Genomic DNA, 21,240 nt, shown 5'->3' with positions numbered 1-21,240 from the left:
TGCTTTTCAGTATTTCCCAGTTTTTGAAAACTAGCAAGAAGCTGGTGTTGTTTGTGTCATAGTCATAAAAATATTAATAGGTATAAAAGTGAGATAAGCAAAAGCTGGACGATGACATAGAGCTATAAAGATAAGACGTGCAGCCGTAGGTCTGCCCTCACTGCCGGGCAAAGCCCTTTCTAGGAGGAGCCACATGAAGAGGGGAGGGCAGGGCAGGGACATTGCAGAACCTGCCGAGCTCTGGAGGACCTAACAAGTCCATGGACTTTTCTAGGCCTAGCTTTAGCCCCTGGAGGTGGCTCACCCTTGTGGGTAAGAGGGGAGAAAATCTGCTTTCTGAGCCTGGGGGAGGGGAGAAGCTCGGAAGGAGCAGGAAACAGATCTGTTGAGGCATAACTTAGAAGCTTTATGATGGAAGCAACAGGAAGAGGGTTGGAGCCAGGTCCCTCACCAGGACTCTCATGAGCACATACATCTAAGGTATATCTCACACCCATAGAGACATAGACAGATGAGACACACAGACTCAGACATATGCATACAATACACACAACCACAGCAAGAACACACACACACACACACACACATCTACCTGCCATGTAAACTGGTGAACTTGGACCCCTAGCTCCCTGCAACCACTCTGTGTTCCTTGGGCTTCCCCTATCTGTCTGGATTCTCTTCCTGCCCAGCCTGGGTCTCTTTCTAATCCCCTTCTTCTCAGGACTCTTTATGCTCCCTGATACTCACAGCTACTGTGATGTGCTAGGAGGCACAGATACTGGCCTTGAATATGTCAGAGCTAAGGATGAAGGAGAAATGAGTTCTCAGGTAGGCTGCAAATGGGGAGAGTGGAGCAGAGATCTGTGTATGGAGATGGGGACCACCATACATAGAAGGTTACGGAACAGAGGAAAGCAAGCTGTACTGGGACTTCTTCATTTACAGTATGAGTTATTTTGGACAGGAACTGGAGAGGGAGGATTTGCTGGCTCATGTTTCAGTCTAGTGGATTGGGGTGGGGGTGGGGCATGATGAAACAATAGTTCAGCTCGTAGTAGCAGCAAGGTAGGGTGGAGGCTGTTCACACCATAGCACATACCAGGAACACAGAGCAGGGCAGGAGCCAGAAGCTGGGTATGAGCTCTGTAGGCTTCCGTTTAGTGGCCTGCTTCCACCACTAAGATCTTGTCTGCAAAAGGCCACAGCCTCCCAAAATAGTGCCACCAGCAGAAGACCAAGCGTTCAAAATCTGAGCCTATGGGAGACATTGAAGACTCAAATTCTGACAATTATAGAATTGTGAAAGTCATTACCTGCATCTCATCCCCGACTTTCCTCATCTCCCTTAACCTCCCCACTCCCACACTCTCTCCTCTTTGGTTTCCTCAGCCAGTTTGCTGACCTGTGGGATCTGCCAGGCTTCTGGTCAGATCTTCATCAGCCCAGACTCACTCTTAGGAGTGGAGAAGTACCGGACCATCCTGACCCTAGAAAATGTCCCAGAAGATGTCCTGGAGTACAGCTGGTATCGGGGCAAGGACAACAGTACAGAAAACATGATTTTCAGCTATAAACCTCCCAATACCCGACACCCTGGACCGTTGTACAGTGGACGTGAGAATGTGACCCGTGCAGGTAGCCTGGTGGTGAGGATGTCGGCGGTAAATGACACAGGCTTCTATACTGTTGAAGTGGACACCAACAACGGGACCCAAAGAGCAACTGGCTGGCTCCAGATCGTAAGTGAGTTGGCATGGCAACCAATTCCCCCAACAAAAAAGGGAAGCTTGTCCTAAGGGCTCTGAGAGGGAGTTTCCTTGGAGGACATGTTGCCTGAAAGTGACCCTGGCAGCCATGAAGGTGGCTCGCTGGCTTTTCCTGCAGATGTGGGCCACTCTGTACATCCAGGAACTCAGTTCACTTGTGGAAGAGAGTATTTTCCACTGTTGTGTAACAGCCATACTTTAGAGCAGTGTTTCTCAACCTTCCTAATGCTGTGACCCTTTTGTACAGTTCCTCATGTTGTGATGACTCCCAGCCATTGCATTGCTAATTTATAACTGTAACTTTGCTGTAGTTATGAATTATAATGTAAATATCTGATATGTAGGATATTTGATATGTGACCACCCAGAGGGGGGCCATGACTCACACAGGTTGAGAACTGATGTTTAGAGGCTTAAGAAAAAAACCAAAAAACAAAAAACAAAAAACAAAAACTCCAGCTGAGCAGTGGTAGCACATGCCTTTAATCCCAGCACTTGGGAGGCAAAGATAGGTGCATCTCTCTAAGAGATGGAGTTCCAGGACAGCCAGAGAAACCCTGCCTCACAAACCAACCAACCAACCAACCAACCAACCAACCAACCAACCAACCATCCCAACCATCCAACCAGTAATGAAGTAATTAATTGTATTTATTTTTGTAGAACTGAGGATGGAGCCCAGAGTGTTCTGTATGCTGGGCAAGCACTCTACCATGAGCTATACCCTAGCCACTCACTGGGGATTCTAGGCAGGGGCTGTGCCACTGACCTATATCTGTAGCTGGGACTCACTATGTTGTCCAAGTTGGCCTAGAACGTTCAATTCTCTTGCCTCTGCTTCCGGAGTGCTAGAACCACAGGCATGCACTAGCTTGTTATCACGTGACTTCTGTGGACCAGAGGTCTGGTCATTTTCCTGGTCAAGCCCCTCAAATCTCACACGTGCTAGTAAAGACTGTGCTCTCCTATGGAGACTTACCTCAGGAAGAACCCTCTCCCACCCTTCTCCTGGCTTGCAGAGGCCGTTATTTCTTGCTGTCTGTATGATCACAGACTTAGCTATCACTGTGTTGTTTTATTTTTGGCCATAACGATAGGGCCAAGTATTTTGTAGTTCATTATAGCAATCTCGTTCATGATAATGATGGTCACTCCAGGCCTGGAGGCAGTAACATGGCTGGCTGCCTTGGAGATCTGTCCACTGCAGAGAGCTCCCATTGGTGCCCTAGGACCAAGGGGAGAATGTAGTTTTCTGAGGACCGGAAGCCCTCTGCTTATTTCTGAGTCTATACACTGTGTTTCTTAGTCTATACTCTGTGGCCCTGAGCCTTTTCTTTCCTCAGTGTGGAACTATGTTCCCAAGTTCTTCCATCTGCAGAAAGGGTCAATATCTACCATGTGTGTTCTATGTGTTTGGAGAGAGTTTGGTAAATGGAGTGAAACACAGACAGCGGATCTAATTATTATGAGTAGTTCTAAAGCCACCTGTCCCAGCTCCTCAGATGAGGATCCTAGACTTTAAAATTCTTGGGGGTGGGGGGCAAGGTTGGAGAGATGGCTCAGTAAGAAAAGCACTTGTCAAGAAAGCTTGAAGATCCTAGTTTGGATGCTGGGGGTGGTGGATACATCTAATTTCAGAACTCCTACTGGACACATGGAAGGTTACCACCACAACTCTCAGCTAATCCGGGCTACACAGAGGTGGCCCTACCTCAAGCAAGGTGGAAAGTGAGGGCTGATCCTCACTGTTGTCCTTTGTCTTCCACACATGCACTGAGCATGTGTGGCATGTGTTAGCACTCTCACCCATAAACACATATTCTATAGACAATACACATAGACATGAAGAGGGGAAAAACAACCATTAGACCACCTATTCAGGACCAGGAACCTGCTGTTATTGCAGTTGTACAGAATGGCTCAGGCCCTGCCCAGGACTATGCAGTCTGCTTCCCACCCCTCCCTCCTCTGCCCCTCTCAGTGCTGAGGCTTTTCTTTTGCCTTATCTTAGGGCTCTCCACATCTCTTCAACATGCCTCAAAGCTTGAAGAAGCTGACACTATACCTGACCTGTTTTTTTCTGCTTCCCCTAGAGTTGAGAAGCAATCCAGGCATCTCAGTCAATACCAGTGCCCTGGTGGAGGGCATGGATCCCGTGGTTGCCAAATGTCTTACCAACTCCTCCAACATCAGTTGGTATGTGAATTTTGTACCAACCTCAAGCAGTAACCGCATGACAATTTCCCCGGATGGCAAGACTCTGATCATCCACAGAGTCAGTCGTTATGACCGCACTCTTCAGTGTGCCATAGAAGATGTGCCAGAAATACTCCAGAAAAGTGAGCTGATTCAGTTGACTGTGGCCTGTAAGTGCATACGGTAGTGGGAGGGAAGCCAGTGGTAGACTCGTGTGTGTATCCAGGAAAACGGCTGAGCCAGCCTGCAGCCAGCTAGGTGTGGTTAATATCCCAGCTCTGAGTACTTAGCTCTGTGGGTTCATGACTGCCCTCCCCACGGGATGCTGGACTTTAGGAGAGGGACATAGTCCTTATTAGGTTAGAAATGGCCAGGATGAGTTTATTGAGACCTGGTTATTTGTTTGTTTTGTTTACTTGTTTGTTTTGTTAGAAGAGGCAAGTGGGGCTGGGAATGGCTGTCCTCAAACAAGGACCTGAACTGAGATCTCTGACATTTGCATAAATGCTGCATGTGGTGGTATGTGCCTATAATCCCAAGACTAGTAGTTTAGAGACAGATTGCCAAGGCTCACTGGCCAGCCAGCCTGACCAGAATAGATGAATTTTAAGTCAGAAAGAGACTTTATCTGATTCATTTATTTGTCTGCTTTGTCTCTTTTTTAATAGAGAAAAAGAAAAAAAAACATGGAGTTGGGTGTGTAAGGAAGCGGGGAGGATCTGAGGGGAGTTGAAAGAAGAAATCATAATCAGAATGTATCGTGTGAAAACAAATTTTTCAGTAAAGAAATAAAGATGTTGCCGGGCAGTGGTGGCGCACACCTTTAGTCCCAGCACTTGGGAGGCAGAGGCAGGTGGATTTCTGAGTTTGAGGCCAGCCTGGTCTACAGAGTAAGCTCCAGGACAGCCAGGGCTACACAGAGAAACCCTGTCACAAAAAACCAAAAAAAAAAAAAAAAAAAAAAAAAGGAAATAAAGATGTCTTGAGAGTGATTGAGGAATGCCTGTGATATTAACCTCTGACCTGCACATATAAATCATATATGTGCCCACACTTTCATGCACCACACATGTATGAATCCAACACACACACACACACACACACAGCACAATCCATCTTTTATTCTTATTCATTTCATTATTCTTTATTCATTTCAGATCACAAGTTTGCCTTTCTCATTTGCTTTTATTTATGTGTATGTGTGTATATCTGTGTGAGTCTATGCCATGTATGTGTGAGTGCCAACAGAGGCCAAAGAGGGTGGAATTACAGGCAGTTCCGAACTGCTTGATGTGGGTGGAGTTCTGGGAACCAAGCTCTGCATGGACAGCAAGTACTCTGAGCTGCTGAGCCATCTCTTCCTCCGTAATTATATTTAGATTAATATTTAGTTACCTCTCTGAAACCCTCAGATCCTTTCACTAATTTTGTTATGCTCTTCTGAATTTAGGAAAATCACCTTCACTTTTTCTTCTCGCACCCATTGCACTGACGTTGCTACATTCAACAGCTAGTTGGATTTAAAAACCCAATCATGGTGTGAGAAACAGGTCACTGATAGCATCTAGAATAGAATAGAATCCCGCAGTGAGGAAATGGGGTGCGACTCAGTAATGGAGCTAATCCCACTGGCATGCACGAAGCCATGTGATCCCAAGCACACCACCAGCACCACCAACAAACACGAGGAACTCGTAAACACCCACTCAGAACATTTCAACAGCCAACTGCCTTTTACACTTAATCTCAGCTGAAAGTCACAGTCAGACATTGCAAATCATTTTTACATTTTAGTTAGAAACTGCGCAGTGGTTCTCCTGTTTCTTAAGATGAATCCTGTGGCACCATCTGAAGAAAACTAATTCCCAGGAGGATAGACAACCCCTGACCTCTGTGCTGCCATTTATGGGTTTCAGGTTGGAACCAAGACTGAGGCCCCCTAAACTGTAGCTAAGCCCTAACTAATTGCTGCTCTTGTGTGAACAGGGGCACTTGAACCTGCTTCCTCTCCTCTGAGATTTGCATCTGAAGATGAAACATTTATGGACCAAATGACATGAGTGTTGGTTAACAGACAATCCCATTAGGCTCCTCCCAAGGACTTAGCAACAGTGACATAGCATATAAAGAGGACTGCTGGCTATTCCAGACTCCTCATCTCTTCTCTTCTCTTCTCTTCTCTTCTCTTCTCTTCTCTTCTCTTCTCTTCTCTTCTCTTCTCTTCTCTTCTCTGTCTGTCTCTTTCCACCTTCCCTCCCCCTCATGCTTTCTCTCTCTGTTCCCATGAATTCTTGGCCAGCCTCTCTTTCTTTCTCTATCCCCGATTTCTCTGCCCTCTTGGCTCTGTTTGCCCCTACCCATTCACCAGGTCCCCCGCCCCACCCCCTGCTCCCTGTCCACAATAAACCAGATCAGTCACATGGCATGATTTCTCAGGGAGACACCTTGGCAGCACCCCTGCTCCTCCCCCAGGTACTCCCTTATTCCCACCACCCCTGCTTTATATCTCATAACAATGAGTTTTGTGGATTACACATTCAGAGCCTAGCTTGCTTCCTGTAACACAGTTGGTGTGATGAGCTTTTCTGCTTTGCTTTATGCCTTTTACTATATAGAGCGTGTAGGACAACCAAGGTTTAGTACACAAGAACCCAGAATGGAAGCTACCTCTACTGTTTCAGTTGTCACCTGGGGTGGGCTCATTGCACATAGAGGGACACCATGTGTCTTCTGGACAAGATGCCATCCCAAGGGATCAGAAATACAGTTGTGGTCTTCTCCTTCACTGTCTCTGCAGATGGTCCAGACTATGTGTCACTGTGGACCCAGCCCTATTTCTTTGCTGGTGTGCTGACTGCTGATATTGGTTCCAATGTGCAGCTGGAATGTAACTGTTTCTCCAAGCCGGAGTCCAGGTACTACTGGATCCATAATGGCTCCCTCCTAAGCATCCCAGAGAAGACCATGACCCTCCCCAGTCTCTCCTGGGAGCAGATGGGCAGTTACCGGTGTGTTGTGGAGAACCCGGAGACCCAGCTGACCTTCTACAGGGATGTCACCATCCAGCCACCTCGTGAGTGCAACCACCATGCTCTCCAAACTTTGCTTCCCATGTGCTTTTTGTCTAGACAGGAGGCCCCTCTGCTGCTACACCCCACTCACAGCTTCTGGTGACATGAAGGGACCAGCATCGGCATAGGACACACCAAGAACCAACTTCTCAGCACAAAGGAGGTGTCTTTGCCTCAGAAAGACAAAGGGAAGGGGAATAAGAGACAAAGACCAGAGACAGAGGGTGGGAGAGAAGGGAAAAGGAACAAGGGAGATAAAGAAAAGGGGTATTTGCTCCAAAGGACAAAGAACTGCTTCTGGATAGAGGGGAAACAGATGTGGCCCTTAACCAAATGGCAGTTTATAGAGGAAAAAGAGGAAGTCCAGTGTTAGGATGAGGGTTTTTTGTTTTTTTGAGACAGTGTTTCTCTGTATAGCCCTGGCTGTCCTGGAACTCACTCTGTAGACCAGGCTGACCTCAAACTCAGAAATCTGCCTGCCTCTGTCTCCCAAGTGCTGGGACTAAAGGCATGTGCCACCACTGCCCGGCGAGTTGGTTTGTTTTAATTGGGCATGTTAATTACGTGAGCCAAAAAGAGCTTTTGATTGCTGGACTTCAAAACTTTGATAGCTGGACCTTGGCAGTCAGCCTCAGGATGAGGAAGTGGTCAAATAAGGGAATAGACCTTAAGAGCTAGCTTTAGTAATGTTACCTAACAATTTAACTGGGCAGAAAAAATGGGGAAGGGCAAGGCCTGCCAGAGCCTTGTTTGCCATGCTCAGGCCTGCCTGCTAGAGCCCTTCAGTGAAGCCCTCCCGCCTCATCCTCTGAGGATCTGACCAAAGCTGCCCGTTCTGTCAATCATGCATAGTCCCCAGTCCTGGAGTTAGAGCAACGTCCACCAGACTGGCCAGCATTTATTTCCTATGTGCTAGCCACAGTCCTGGCCTGTGTGACTATCCTGGTCTCCTGGCACAGTGAGTGGTTCAATACTATCCACGTCTGTCTCACAGGTAAAGAAACATAGCCCCGGGTTGTTGAGTACCTGACCCAAAGCTCCATAGCATATGGGAAAGTGGAGAAATCCTGTCCAAGGGGCTCTGACGCCACAGTCTTTGCTCTCAGTGCATCCATAGTGTACTGTATCTCTCCCAGAGGAGAGAGCAGGAAGACACTGCAGAAATACATATTTCTTCTGGTTTCAAAACAAGGAACTTGGGGCAGATTTGCAAACGAAGAAAGCCCCAGTTTCTCCCCAGCAGCTCTGTCATTTTCCACAAAGAGAGAAAGTGACAGGAACAGGGAGTGAGCCAAGGCAAGGGTACTAAGCCCTGCGGGACTCGAGCTGAGGGCTTGGTGCAGTCACGTGATTGCTACGCAAGCTTGCGTGAGGACCGGAGATCCGTATGCAGAGCCCAGGTGAAAATAATGTCAGCTATGGTGGTGCACTGTGATCGCACCCCGGGTGGCAGAGACAGGAGAATCCCTGGGGCTTGTAGGCCACTCAACCTGCCCACTTTGAGAGTTCCAGGCCAGTGCGAAAGCTTATCTTGAAAACTGAAATGAGGTCAGGAAGAGGAAGCAGGCAGATCTCTGGGTCTGAGGACAGCTGATCTATATAGAGAATTCTTGACCAGGCAGGGCTATACAGTGAGATACTGTCTCAAACAAAACAAAATAGCAAGGTGAACTATTAAGACGGATCAGCAAATGGAAGTACTTGCCTCCAAGCCTGGCAAACTGAGTTCAATCCCAGAGACCTCCAATAATACAAGAAGGAGAGGGATGGCTCCCTCAAATTGTCCTCTGATATCCACACACAGGCAAGTAACTGGATGTAACTTTTTAAAAACTCACATTAGGGAACACCTTCAGAATGACACTTGAGATTAACTTCTGACCGTCATATGCATGACCAAACACATGTATGTGTACACATCACACACACACACACACACACACACACACACACAATGCTCTAGAATCAAAGGATTCCATTTCTAGCTCTGTAACTAATGTGAGCCAGGAGCAAGAATGTCACCATTTCCAGACTCCGTTTTCCCATGTGCAGAGCTAGGACAATGCCTCTGCAGTAGGTTGCTGTGAGAATCAGAACACTGTAGAAGACTGCATGAAAGGTGGCCAGCCTGCTGCACACCCCAGGGAAGACTGGAGGCTGATTCAGCAGAGCGTGCTTCTGAGGCTCCCCCATTCATCATTTTCTACTCCGCAAGACTGGGCTTTAGGAAGGCAAGGCTGTCCAGCCATTAGCTCGCTCCTTGTCCCTTACTGCAGTGTCTGGCATGCCGCTGGCGCTCTGCGATCGTCTTCAGCGAGTTAATGACCCTGTGTAGCCAGCACTGCACCCCTTACAACTCCCTATCCGCAGGACCTAGTATGCTTGCTGCTTCTTTGCTCCACCATCCATTGTCTGCATCCATCCCCACTCTCAAAATAGCTAAGGATGGACTTTATCTCAGTCTGTGGTGCAACGGCGCAGCTCATTGTGTCAGCAGAGTCATGGCAGTGGGAGTGGGAGGCAGCTGGTCAGGGTGCAGAGAGCTGAGTGTTGGTGCTGGGCTCGCTTTTTTATTTAGTCTGGTACCACGGCCCATGGGATGGATCTTCCCTCTTCAGCTAAACCTCTCTGGAAATCCCCTACTAGACCTGTCCCGCAGTGTCTCTCATTGTTGACTCTAAATCAGTCAAGTTCTCAATATCAAGTATCATGTCCTCCCCCCCCGGAAGTTATCCCAGAAGAGCAAGGGGTTGTCTTTATTTTATTTTTATTGTGTGTGTACATGGTGCATATCTACAGAGTGGTGCATCTACAGAGGGTGAAGACCAACTTTGTGGAGTCGGTTCTCCCCTTCCACCTTTACATGGCTTGCTTTGTGAACACTTTATTCCCCGACCGATCTCACCAGCCCCAAGGAATTCATTTTGATCACTGATGATCAAAGTACTGAATAGTACTTTGTACACAGTGGGTACCGAGAAATCTTTGAAGAACCCCCAGGTGGCCAAGTGTGCTGGTTGGTTTTTTTTTTTTTTTTTTTTTTGTCAATTTACATAAGCCTAGAAGTATCTGGGAAGAAAGCCATCTTACCTGAGAAAAATGCCTTCATAATATTGGCCTGTAGACAAATATGTGGGACATTTTCCTAATTAATGACTTGTGTGGGAAGGTCCAGTCCACTGTGGGCAGTGCTACCCCTGGGCAACAGGTGGTCTTGGCTGTTATAAGAAAGCCAGCTGAGCAAATCAGACAGCAAGTCTTGATCCTCATGGCCTGTGCTTTAGTTCCTACCTCCAGATTTCTGCTTGAGTTCCTGTCCTGACTTCCCTTCATGATAGACTGTAAGATAAAATAAGTCCTTTCCTCTGCAAGTTGCTTTGGTCATGGTGTTTTATCACAGCAATAGAAACTCTGGCTATGACAGTGAGTGAAGAAATGAGTTTAATGAGTGTTCTAATTGTGGTGTTGTCCTCTCCACCCAGGGCCACCACTGCCTACTGTGAACAGAGAGCTCTACATCCCAGGACCCTTGGTGATATTTCTCATCCTGTTGACATCCCTGGGAGGTGCCTTCGTGTGTCAAGTCCTGGTCTGCAACCTGTTCCAATTCTGCTCCAGAGGTGACCATTGTTCTACATCATGGGGTCAGGGCTTGGCCTCATGATCCAGGAGGCATGGAGAGATGGCGAGACTGTCCAGAACTGGACACCAGGGTTCTTATGAGGCAGACAGATAGATCCCCAGGACCAGAAGCTAGTGGAAGAGAGAGCTCATGATGAAGGAGCTAGCGACACGTGCTGGGTGCTGAAGGGTGGATTAGTCATGGTCTCCGAAGAGTACAGCACTTCAACTTCAGCACTGACCATACTTAAGAGAGCTAGTTGTTCCAGATGGGAGAGTAAGACTATCCTGGGTGTGGTAAGATGGTGAGCACCACCCCTGGCACCTGACCACTAAATGCCAGTAGTAAAATCCACCACTATTCTGGATTAGATAGCTAAAAATATACCCAGGTTAGGTTAGGGGGACCAAAACTGCCCTGGCATGAAATTCAGAAGTAATAGTGATGGAGCCAGGGAAATGGCACAATGGTAAAATTTTTTCTATTGAAGAATGAAGACTTAAATTTATATCCCCAACACCCATGTAAAAACCATCCATGGCAGTGTGTGTCTGTAATCCGAGCAGCAGAGGATGGCAGGCATATTCCAGGGGCTTACTGGTCAACCACCAGGCTAGCTGAAACAGTAAGTGAGAGACTCCTAAAAAGGAAGGTGGGTCTGGATGTGCTGGCATACACCTTTTGTCCCAGCACTTGGGAAGTAGTGGGCAGGTGGGTCTCTGTGGGTTCTAGGCCATCCTAGTCTACATAGTGAGCTCCAGGTTAGCTAGGGGATACATCATGAGATGATGGTGTAATCATGGTGGTGGATGGTGGTGATGGTGATAGTGATGACGGTGGTGATGGTATCAGTCTGCTACTGTAACAAAATACCTGAGTCAACTTACTTACAAAAATTAAGATAAATCTTGGATCACAGTTTCAGAACTTTCAGTTCATAGTTGCCCCCATTGCTACTGGACCTGTGCCAAAGCAATGCATTCTGGCTTCTCACCTTGTAATGAGCAGAAAGCAAAGGGAAGAAGCTGGGATTCCAGTCCTCCCTTCAATGGTATCCCTTCCAATAACCTATCTTTGTAGAAATAAATAATTAATAAACCGTCCCAGCAGTGGGTCCTGCTACCCACCCCAATTGTTTATGTTCTCGAATGAAAGACACATACAGCCTTTATATTTTGCTATGCCTTACACAGCACAATAGCTGGGCCACTTCCTAACCTCCATGTGGTTAATCTGCCTCCCGAGATAATCCTGAGTTACTACTTGATACATTCTGTGTTCTATGTTTGCTGCTGTGGACCCAGAGGGCTGCCCAGCTGGGCCGCACTCCAGCTGCACCCTCTCAGCTCCTTCACATGGCTGCCATACCTCTCTCTCCTGCCATCTTCTCAGGCATGGCATCTCTCCTCTCCTGCACACAGTTCCAGCATGGCAGCTCTCATTTTTCCTTCTTCCTCTCACTCCCGAGCCTGGGAATACTAAAAGTTCCGCCCCTGTCTGGCCTGCCCAGCCATTGGCTGCCAGACTCTTTATTTACCAATCAGAACCAACTGGGAGCAGGGTCCCTTCAGTGTCTTACGTGTAGACACTCATGTAGGCAGTTTTGGGGACCAAAATTACATAATACAAGCAGCATTAGGCCAAACCCACTACATATCTTACTTCACTAGTCCTTATGTCTTTTTTTTAAATTTTTAATATTTTTTATTACATATTTTCCTCAATTACATTTCCAATGCTATCCCAAAAGTCCCCCATAGCGCCCCCCCACTTCCCTACCCACCCATTCCCATTCTTTTGGCCCTGGCATTCCCCTATATTGGGGCATATAAAATTTGCAAGTCCAAGGGGCCTCTCTTTCCAGTGATGGCCGACTAGGCCATCTTTCGATACATATGCAGCTAGAGACAAGTACTCCGGGGTACTGGTTAGTACATCATGTTGTTCCAACAATAGGGTTGCAGATCCCTTTAGCCCCTTGGGTACTTTCTCTAGCTTCTCCATTGGGGGCCCTGTGATACATCCAATAGCTGACTGTGAGCATCCACTCCTGTGTTTGCTAGGCCCCGGCATCGTCTCACAAGAGACAGCTATATTTGGGTCCTTTCAGCAAAATCTTGCTAGTGTATGCAATGGTGTCAGCGTTTAGAAGCTGATTATGGGATGGATCCCTGGATACGGCAGTCTCTAAATGGTCCATCCTTTCATCACAGCTCCGAACTTTGTCTCTGTAACTCCTTCCCTGGGTGTTTTGTTCCCAATTCTAAGAAGGGGCACAGTGTCCACACTTTCGTCTTCATTCTTCTTGAGTTTCATGCGTTTAGCAAATTGTATCTTATATCTTGGGTATCCTAAGTTTTGGGCTAATATCCACTTATCAGTGAATACATATTGTGTGAGTTCTTTTGTGATTGTGTTACCTCACTCAAGATGATGCCCTCCAGGTCCATCCATTTGGCTAGGAATTTCATAAATTCATTCTTTTTAATAGCTGAGTAGTACTCCATTGTGTAAATGTACCATAATTTCTGTATCCATTCCTCTGTTGAGGGACATCTGGGTTCTTTCCAGCTTCTGGCTATTATAAATAGGGCTGCTATGAACATAGTGGAGCATGTGTACTTTTTACCGGTTGGGACATCTTCTGGATATATGCCCAGGAGAGGTATTGCTGGATCCTCCGGTAGTACTATGTCCAATTTTCTGAGGAACCGCCAGACTGATTTCCAGAGTGGTTGTACAAGCTTGCAATCCCACCAACAATGGAGGAGTGTTCCTCTTTCTCCACATCCTTGCCAGCATCTGCTGTCACCTGAATTTTTGATCTTAGCCATTCTGATTGGTGTGAGGTGGAATCTCAGGGTTGTTTTGATTTGCATTTCCCTGATGATTAAGGATGTTGAACATTTTTTCAGGTGCTTCTCTGCCATTCGGTATTCCTCAGGTGAGAATTCTTTGTTCAGTTCTGAGCCCCATTTTTTAATGGGGTTATTTGACTTTCTGGAGTCCACCTTCTTGAGTTCTTTATATATATTGGATATTAGTCCCTTATCTGATTTAGGGTAGGTGAAGATCCTTTCCCAATCTGTTGGTGGTTTTTTTTGTCTTATTGATGGTGTCTTTTGCCTTGCAGAAGCTTTGTAGTTTCATGAGGTCCCACTTGTCAATTCTCGATCTTACAGCACAAGCCATTACTGTTCTATTCAGGAATTTTTCCCCTGTGCCCATATCTTCAAGGCTTTTCCCCACTTTCTCCTCTATAAGTTTCAGTGTCTCTGGTTTTATGTGAAGTTCCTTGATCCACTTAGACTTGACCTTAGTACAAGGAGATAGGAATGGATCGATTCGCATTCTTCTACATGTTAACAACCAGTTGTGCCAGCACCATTTGTTGAAAATGCTGTCTTTCTTCCACTGGATGTTTTTAGCTCCCTTGTCGAAGATCAAGTGACCGTAGGTGTGTGGGTTCATTTCTGGGTCTTCAATTCTATTCCATTGGTCTATTTGTCTGTCACTATACCAGTACCATGCAGTTTTTATCACAATTGCTCTGTAGTAGAGCTTTAGGTCTGGCATGGTGATTCCACCAGAGGTTCTTTTATCCTTGAGAAGAGTTTTTGCTATCCTAGGTTTTTTGTTATTCCAGATGAATTTGCAGATTGCACTTTCTAATTCGTTGAAGAATTGATTTGGAATTTTGATGGGGATTGCATTGAATCTGTAGATTGCTTTTGGCAAGATAGCCATTTTTACAATGTTGATCCTGCCAATCCATGAGCATGGGAGATCTTTCCATCTTCTGAGATCTTCTATAATTTCTTTCTTCAGAGACTTGAAGTTTTTATTATACAGATCTTTCACTTCCTTAGTTAGAGTCACACCAAGATATTTTATATTATTTGTGACTATTGAGAAGGGTGTTGTTTCCCTAATTTCTTTCTCAGCCTGTTTATTCTTTGTGTATAGAAAGGCCATTGATTTGTTTGAGTTAATTTTATATCCAGCTACTTCACCGAAGCTGTTTATCAGGCTTAGGAGTTCTCTGGTGGAATTTTTAGGGTCACTTATATATACTATCATATCATCTGCAAAGAGTGATATTTTGACTTCATCTTTTCCAATTTGTATCCCTTTGATCTCCTTTTGTTGTCGACTTGCTCTGGCTAGGACTTCAAGTACAATGTTGAATAGGTATGGAGAAAGTGGACAGCCTTGTCTAGTCCCTGATTTTAGAGGGATTGCTTCAAGCTTCTCACCATTTACATTGATGTTGGCTACTGGTTTGCTGTAGATTGCTTTTATCATGTTTAGGTATGGGCCTTGAATTCCTGATCTTTCCAAGACTTTTATCATGAATGGGTGTTGGATCTTGTCAAATGCTTTTTCCGCATCTAACGAGATGACCATGTGGTTTTTGTCTTTGAGTTTGTTTATATACTGGATTACGTTGATGGATTTCCGTATATTGAACCATCCCTGCATCCCTGGGATGAAACCTACTTGGTCAGGATGGATGATTGTTTTGATGTGTTCTTGGATTCGGTTAGCAAGAACTTTATTGAGGATTTTTGCATCAATATTCATAAGGGATATTGGTCTGAAGTTTTCTATCTTTGTTGGGTCTTTTTGTGGTTTAGGTATCAGAGTAATTGTGGCTTCATAGAATGAGTTGGGTAGAGTACCTTCTGTTTCTATTTTGTGGAATAGTTTGTGAAGAACTGGGATTAGATCTTCTTTGAAGGTCTGATAGAACTCTGCACTAAACCCATCTGGTCCTGGGCTTTTTTTGGTTGGGAGACTATTAATGACTGCTTCTATTTCTTTGGGGGATATAGGGCTGTTTAGATCATTAACCTGATCTTGATTCAACTTTGGTACCTGGTATCTGTCTAGGAACTTCTCCATTTCATCCAGGTTCTCCAGTTTTGTTGAGTATAGCCTTTGGTAGAAGGATCTGATGGTGTTTTGGATGTCTTCAGGATCTGTTGTTATGTCTCCTTTTTCATTTCTGATTTTGTTAATTAGGATGCTTTCCCTGTGCCCTCTAGTGAGTCTGGCTAAGGGTTTATCTATCTTGTTGATTTTCTCAAAGAACCAGCTCCTTGATTGGTTGATTCTTTGAATAGTTCTTCTTGTTTCCACTTGGTTGATTTCGCCCCTGAGTTTGATTATTTCCTGCCGTCTACTCCTCTTGGGTGAGTTTGCTTCCATTTGTTCTAGTGCTTTTAGGTGTGTTGTCAAGCTGCTAATGTGTGCTCTCTCTAGTTTCCTTTGGGAGGCACTCAGAGCTATGAGTTTTCCTCTTAGAAATGCTTTCATTGCGTCCCATAAGTTTGGGTATGTTGTGGCTTCATTTTCATTGAACTCTAAAAAGTCCTTAATTTCTTTCTTTATTCCTTCCTTGACCAAGGTATCATTGAGAAGAGTGTTGTTCAGTTTCCACGTGAATGTTGGCTTTCTATTAGTTATTTTGTTATTGAAGATCAGCCTTAGTCCATGGTGATCTGATAGGATGCATGGGACAATTTCAATATTTTTGTATCTGTTGAGGCCTGTTTTGTGACCAATTATGTGGTCAATTTTGGAGAAGGTACCATGAGGTGCTGAGAAGAAGGTATATCCTTTTGTTTTAGGATAGAATGTTCTGTAGATATCTGCCAGATCCATTTGATTCATAACTTCTGTTAGTTTCACTGTGTCCCTGTTTAGTTTCTGTTTCCATGATCTGTCCATTGGTGAAAGTGGTGTGTTGAAGTCTCCCACTATTATTGTATGAGGTGCAATGTGTGCTTTGAGATTTACTAAAGTTTCTTTAATGAATGTGGCTGCCTTTGTATTTGGAGCATAGATATTCAGGATTGATAGTTCCTCTTGGAGGATTTTACCTTTGATGAGTATGAAGTGTCCCTCCCTGTCTTTTTTAATGACTTTTGGTTGGAAGTCAATCTTATCAGATATTAGAATGGCTACTCCAGCTTGTTTCTTCATACCATTTGCTTGGAAAATTGTTTTTTAGCCTTTCATTCTGAGGTAGTGTCTATCTTTTTCTCTGAGTTGAGTTTCCTGTAAGCAGCAAAATGTTGGGTCTTGTTTGTGTAGCCAGTTTGTTAGTCTATGTCTTTTTATCAGGGAGTTGAGTCCATTGATATTAAGAGATATTAAGGAAAAGTAATTGTTGTTTCCTGTTATTTTTGTTGTTAAAGTTGGCATTCTGTTCTTGTGGCTGTCTTCTTTTAGGTTTGTTGAGGGATTACCTTCTTGTTGTTTCTAGGGTGTGGTTCCTGTCCTTGTATTGGTTTTTTTCTGTTATTATCCTTTGAAGGGCTGGATTCGTGGAGAGATAATGTGTGAATTTGGTTTTGTCGTGGAATACTTTGGTTTCTCCATCTATGTTAATTGAGAGTTTGGCTGGGTATAGTAGCCTGGGCTGGAATTTGTGTTCTTTTAGTGTCTGTATAACATCTGTCCAGGATCTTCTGGCTTTCATAGTCTCTGGTGAAAAATCTGGTGTAATTCTGATAGGCTTGCCTTTATATGTTACTTGGCCTTTTTCTCTTACTGCTTTTAGTATTCTATCTTTATTTAGAGCATTTGTTGTTCTGATTATTATGTGTCGGGAGGTATTTCTTTTCTGGTCCAGTCTATTTGGAGTTCTGTAGGCTTCTTGTATGTTCATGGGCATCTCTTTCTTTAGATTTGGGAAGTTTTCTTCTATAATTTTGTTGAAGATGTTTGCTGGTCCTTTGAGTTGAAAATCTTCATTCTCATCCACTCCTATTATCCGTAGGTCTGGTCTTCTCATTGTGTTCTGTATTTCTTGGATGTTTTGAGTTAGGATCTTTTAGCGTTTTACATTTTCCTTGATTGTTGTGCTGATGTTCTCTATGGAATCTTCTGCACCTGAGATTCTCTCTTCCATCTCTTGTATTCTGTTGCTGATGCTCGTATCTATGGTTCCAGATTTCTTTCCTAGGGTTTCTATCTCCAGTGTTGCCTCATTTTGGGTTTTCTTTATTCTGTCTACTTCCCTTTTTTAGGTCTAGTATGGTTTTGTTCATTTCCATCATCTGTTTGGATGTGTTTTCCTGTTTTTCTTTAAGGACTTCTACCTGTTTGATTGTGTTATCCTGTTTTTCTTTAAGGATTTGTAACTCTTTAGCAGTGTTCTCCTGCAATTCTTTAAGGGATTTTTGTGCTTCCTCTTTAATGTCTTCTACCTGTTTACCAGTGTTCCTTTGTATTTCTTTAAGTGTGTTATTAAAGTCCTTCTTGATGTCCTCTACCATCATCATGAGATATGCTTTTAGATCTGTGTCTAGCTTTTCCGGTGTGTTGGGGTGCCCTGGATTGGGCGAAGTGGGAGTGCTGGGTTCTGATGATGGTGAGTGGTCTTGGTTTCTGTTAGTAAGATTATTACGTTTACCTTTCACCATCTGGTAATCTCTGGGGTTAGTTGTTGTCGTTGTCACTGTTTAAAGATTGGAGCAGAGGCTGTGTTCCACTCACCAGAAGTCTCAAAATCCTGTGGCGGGGGTCGTGGGTAGCTGGCGGGTGTCAGCCGACCCTGCGCTCTAGCTACCCCGGTGCTGTTCAGACTGGAAGAGGCCTGTGGCCCTACTCAGGCCGGTTTTCTGTTTCCCTAACTAATGCAGTCTCAGGTCCCGCGCGCAATTGGATTGGAGCAGAAGCTGTGTTCCACTCACCAGCAGTCTCAAAATCCTGTGGCGGGGGTCGTGGGTAGCTGGCGGGTGTCAGCCGACCCTGCGCCCTAGCTACTCCGGTGCTTTTCTGACCGGAAGAGCTAGTCCTTATGTCTTAAGGGTTTCCCAACTCTCAGTTCATTAGGGACTAAACTTTTAACGTGTAGTCTTATAGGGAACATTATAGATCCAATGCAGCAGACTATGGTGATAAAGATGGCACTACTAATGATGCTGGTGGTGACGGTGACATTGATGTGGTGACAATACTTGAAAGCAGCTGGGTATAAGCCAGTCTGTGGAACCAGCAGGCAGCCTCCTCCATGATTTCTGCTGCACTTCCGTGGTGGTGAGTGAGACTCTGGGTTGACTGTTACACTGTGTGGAATAGCAAGCAGACCTGCCTCCAGGTTCCTGCCCTGCTTTCCTTCGGTGATGGACTGTTATCTGGAACTGTTAACTGAAACAAACCCTCTCTGTCCCTACTTTGGTCTGGGTGTTTTATCACAGCAATAGAGCTGAAACTAGAACAGATGGGTTTTGCTACTTATTTTTCCCTGACATTAAAATAAATTAATATTAAAAAGCATGGGTGGAAATGTTAGGAACTCGGCTAGGCACCGAGGTTAAGCCCCAGGTTCATCTCTTCCACCGGCAAGTGTGTAGAGGGAAAAATTGGATCCCTTTATTTATTTCTTGTTGCATTAAGTGGTTAGTGCTACTCAAAATCGCCCCATGGCCATGGCACCATGAGTTTCTTGCTGCCACCCCAGTGTTCTGGATTCTCAAATGAAAGACACACATGTAGCCTTCTATTTTAATATGTCTTAAACAGCTCAATGGCTGTGCCACTCCCAAACTTTCACGTTGTTAATGCCTCCCTTCCGATATTCCTGAGTTATTACTTACTAAAATCTATGTTCTATCTTTGTTACCCTAGACCCAATGTGTGGCCCCTGGGGCTGCTCTTTCCTGGCTCTTATATGACTGGTATACTCTCGTTTCTGATGCTCTCAAGCCTGGATCTTATCCTTTCTCTGCATGGCGATTCTCCTCCTTCCTCTACCTTGGTTCCTTTGTCCGTGAATCCTAAAGTCCTGCCTATGTCTCCCTGCCCAGCTATTGGCTGCCAGCAACTTTATTTACCAATCATAACCAACTGGGGGCAGGGACTCAGTGTCTCGAGTAATTTGAGGAACCCAATTAACATAAGCGTTAAACCAAATCTACAATAATTTCTTTCCCAGGACTTTATGAACACAAGATGTGACTTCTCTCATTTCGTCCCACAGGAAAAACTTGTCATAAGTGTCCATGGCAGACCAACTAGGCAAGGAGATGATGGAGAGAGACAAAGAAGAATAAGTCTCCTGTGGGGACCGGCTGAACTGCACCAGCACCAGGTGTCTCTGGAACATTCCAGGAAGGGAACCATCCCAGGTTTAGTGAGCTGAAGAAATCTAGGCTTCTGGATAAATGGGAAGACTCCCTATGGGACCTGGACAAGGGGTGACATCACAGGGAGCCTGGCCATTAGTACCATCTGCTAATCAGAGCTGGCCAAGCTGGGGCGGATCATGTAAGAGTTCTAGGATCTAATTCTAGACACCCCCTCCCCCATCCCTCCAGTTTCCAGCTCCACATCCTTACTCTGACACTAGGGAATCTTGAAAGATTCTTCAAAGATGCGCAGATGCCAATGACAGAGAAATGAAGCAATTTTAAGTTCAGACAACTGGTGTCAGTTGCTTAAATGGGTCCTACACTCAGGTTTAAGAAGCACACTGGTAGAAAGGCTTCCCAATGAGGAAGGTAGTTGCCTTCTAATTATAGATGAATACACAAAGCTACATCTGATAGGGCCACAGAGGCACAGAGATGGGGTCAGAAACAGAAAGAACAGATCAGGGGCTGGAGGAAGAGTATATACTGCCCTTGCAAAGATCCCAAGTTGGGCTCCCAGCACCCATGTTGGGCAGCTCACAATCACCTGTAACTCCAACTACAGGTTATCTGATGCTCTCATCTGAACTCAGCATGAACTGCATTTACACACACACACACACACACACACACACACATTTGAAAATATATACGAATATATAAGAAAGTATGTTGTATATGCCCATGATCCCAGGCTTTGGAAGCTGGAAGCAGGAGGTTTGGGAGTTCAAGGTCATCTTAAGCTACATAGCAAGTTCTAGGACAGCCTGGGGTACTTGTGACCCTGTCTGTTTTAGTTAGTATTCTATTCCTGTGAAAAGACACTGTGACCACGGCAACTCTTACTTTAATCGGGGCTGGCTTACAGTTCAGAGGATTAGTCCATTACCATCATGGCAGGAAGCATGGTGGTAGACAGGCAGATATGGTGCTGGAGAAAAGCTGAGAGTTCTGCATCTGGATAGGCATGGAGCAGGGAGAGAGGATGACACTGGGCCTGGCTGAGCTGCTGAAACCTCATAGCCCTCTCTCAGTGACAGACTTCCTCCAACAAGGGTATACCTCCAATAATGCCACTTCCTATGAGTGACATTTTCATTCAAACCACCACACTGTCTCAAAAAAAAAAAAAAAAAAAACACAACTTAAATCAAAAAGCATAGATTAATCAACAATGATAAGCACAAATACAGGTTCAGTCCAGTTTTATGTTCACATGCAAGTGAACATTTGCAAAAATGTTAAGTATTATCAGTATTTCCTCTTACGTTAGAATCTTCTTTATGTTTTGTTCTCAAGTGCTTTTCTCTCACAAAGTATGTGCACTGTTTTTAAAAACCAGGAAAAGGAAACTGAGTTAAGGCACGTTTGGCAGCCCCTCAGCATCCAGCACTGCCATCTGCACTTTCTCTGAGCTACGTTCAGTGGTGCATCACCAATAG

General features: G+C 45.0%; 1 protein-coding gene across 2 annotated transcripts; it reads left to right on the top strand.

Moving 5' to 3' along the window:
* Positions 1-260: 260 nt before the first annotated feature.
* Positions 261-19,789, top strand: Ceacam18 (CEA cell adhesion molecule 18). Of its 2 annotated transcripts, XM_021167520.2 has the most exons (6): positions 261-312; positions 1,390-1,743; positions 3,860-4,132; positions 6,760-7,035; positions 10,516-10,653; positions 19,648-19,789. In XM_021167520.2, the coding sequence occupies exons 1-6, from the start codon at positions 261-263 to the stop codon at positions 19,683-19,685; spliced, it is 1,131 nt and encodes a 376-aa protein (XP_021023179.1). In that variant the 3' UTR covers positions 19,686-19,789. The 2 variants fall into 2 exon arrangements, with proteins under 2 accessions (XP_021023179.1, XP_085697942.1); XM_085841816.1 differs by lacking the exon at positions 3,860-4,132.
* The last annotated feature ends 1,451 nt before the right edge of the window (positions 19,790-21,240 follow it).

The sequence above is a fragment of the Mus caroli genome, unplaced genomic scaffold (genome assembly GCF_978045245.1).
Source record: "Mus caroli unplaced genomic scaffold, Mus_caroli_1 scaffold_8, whole genome shotgun sequence".
Lineage (NCBI taxonomy): Eukaryota > Metazoa > Chordata > Mammalia > Rodentia > Muridae > Mus > Mus caroli.
The sequence above is the reverse complement of the archived record's forward strand: the minus strand, read 5'-3'. Positions and strand labels throughout refer to the sequence as shown.

Excerpts from the sequence above, each read along its gene's own strand:
- Ceacam18 (XM_021167520.2), top strand. The coding sequence starts at position 261 with ATGGACTTTTCTAGGCCTAGCTTTAGCCCCTGGAGGTGGCTCACCCTT. Across the intron at positions 4,133-6,759 it reads GATTCAGTTGACTGTGGCCT|ATGGTCCAGACTATGTGTCA; the intron begins GTAAGTGCATAC and ends CTGTCTCTGCAG. Across the intron at positions 10,654-19,647 it reads GTTCCAATTCTGCTCCAGAG|GAAAAACTTGTCATAAGTGT; the intron begins GTGACCATTGTT and ends TTCGTCCCACAG.